Source organism: Buceros rhinoceros, unplaced genomic scaffold (genome assembly GCF_000710305.1).
Source record: "Buceros rhinoceros silvestris isolate BGI_N320 unplaced genomic scaffold, ASM71030v1 scaffold38884, whole genome shotgun sequence".
NCBI lineage: Eukaryota > Metazoa > Chordata > Aves > Bucerotiformes > Bucerotidae > Buceros > Buceros rhinoceros.
The window spans coordinates 591-1,759 of NW_010409515.1; the positions used below are offsets into that span (position 1 = coordinate 591).

The window sequence follows — 1,169 nt, forward strand, 5'->3', positions numbered from 1 at the left end:
GTGAAAATCTGGAGACACCTTTTCAGCAGACGACTGGAGCAGGAAGAGCGAACTCTTTGTAAGGTGGGGCTGGGCAATATGAAAGATACTGTTTCTACAGTGAGACATTTCACTGAATGCTTAAAAGTGTTTTGCAGCTCTATATTCCTACGGCTTTGGAAACCTTTAAACCTTGTCTGCGTAATATCCAGCGCAGACAACCTGTCCTCAAATCCAAATCCAAGGTTAAGGAAAGCAAAGGATCATGGATACTTTGCAAACAGATGGCGTAGGGAAGATTTTTACTGTGGCGCAGCCAAGGGAAGGCGCGTATCAGAGATGTGTTTCAAGGCAGCGTTTGGCTCTGCTCAGGGTACAGCTGAATAAAGACACAGGACTAACCAGCTGGTAGATGATAACGTATCACCCGCTTGGAGACAAAGAGAAGGGCAATAGCAGCAAGAAGTTAGTACACCGAGTCGAAGAAACCACAGAAAATTCAGCAGAGGAACAATCTGAACTGAAGTAATTTACTCACTTCTTGTTTGCCTGAGCAGTTTTGCGAATCAGCGACATCGTATAATCTTCATTCATACACATGGTGTTCTCACTGATGCCGAAGTGCTCGAGCCTGGGCGTTACACACTCGTAGTCGTCCATCTTCAGCATACATTTCGGTGTTTTGGCCAAAGCACAGGGGGTCTGTGTTTTTAGTGGAGTCCTGCTCTTCGAATTTTCTTGACACGTGTTTGTTGTGTGTTGTCCTCTCGCTGCACTCCAGGGCCTGGAGAAGGCATATTGTGAAAGACCAAAATCAGAAAGCTGGGGGTTTCGCAGTGGGTCTGGGGGCAATGGCGGCTTCTCAGCACAAGCCAGAAGATGAGGTGTGTTTGCTTTTTCTTCATCAGATTTATTCTGGAAAGAGGCTGTTGAATCACTTTTAACTTCTTCCTTCTGTTCTGTTTGAGAAAAGTAATAACGAGAAAAAAAAATTGTTAGAAATTTCTGTATTAAGAATTTATAAAATAAATTGGTACTTTGCCCCCAATTAATTTTTAAAAATTTATTATATTTTTAAAAATTATTTTAAATACTAGATTCCTTCTTCCATTCTAAAGCACTGAAGCTACGCCATGGTTTAACCCAGCCAGCAACTAAGCACCACGCAGCTGCTCACTCACTCCTCACCC

General features: G+C 42.9%; 1 protein-coding gene across 1 annotated transcript in view; it reads right to left on the reverse strand.

The window, feature by feature from the left end:
• Positions 1-517: 517 nt before the first annotated feature.
• The window catches only part of LOC104492675 (spindle and kinetochore-associated protein 3-like), a gene marked incomplete at its 3' end in the record, with an annotated part of 3,454 nt that continues 2,802 nt past the window's right edge, over positions 518-1,169 (reverse strand). The window contains exon 3 of the mRNA XM_010135260.1: positions 518-938. Within this exon, the coding sequence (XP_010133562.1) occupies positions 518-938 (421 nt within the window). The remainder of the gene's footprint in view (positions 939-1,169) is intronic.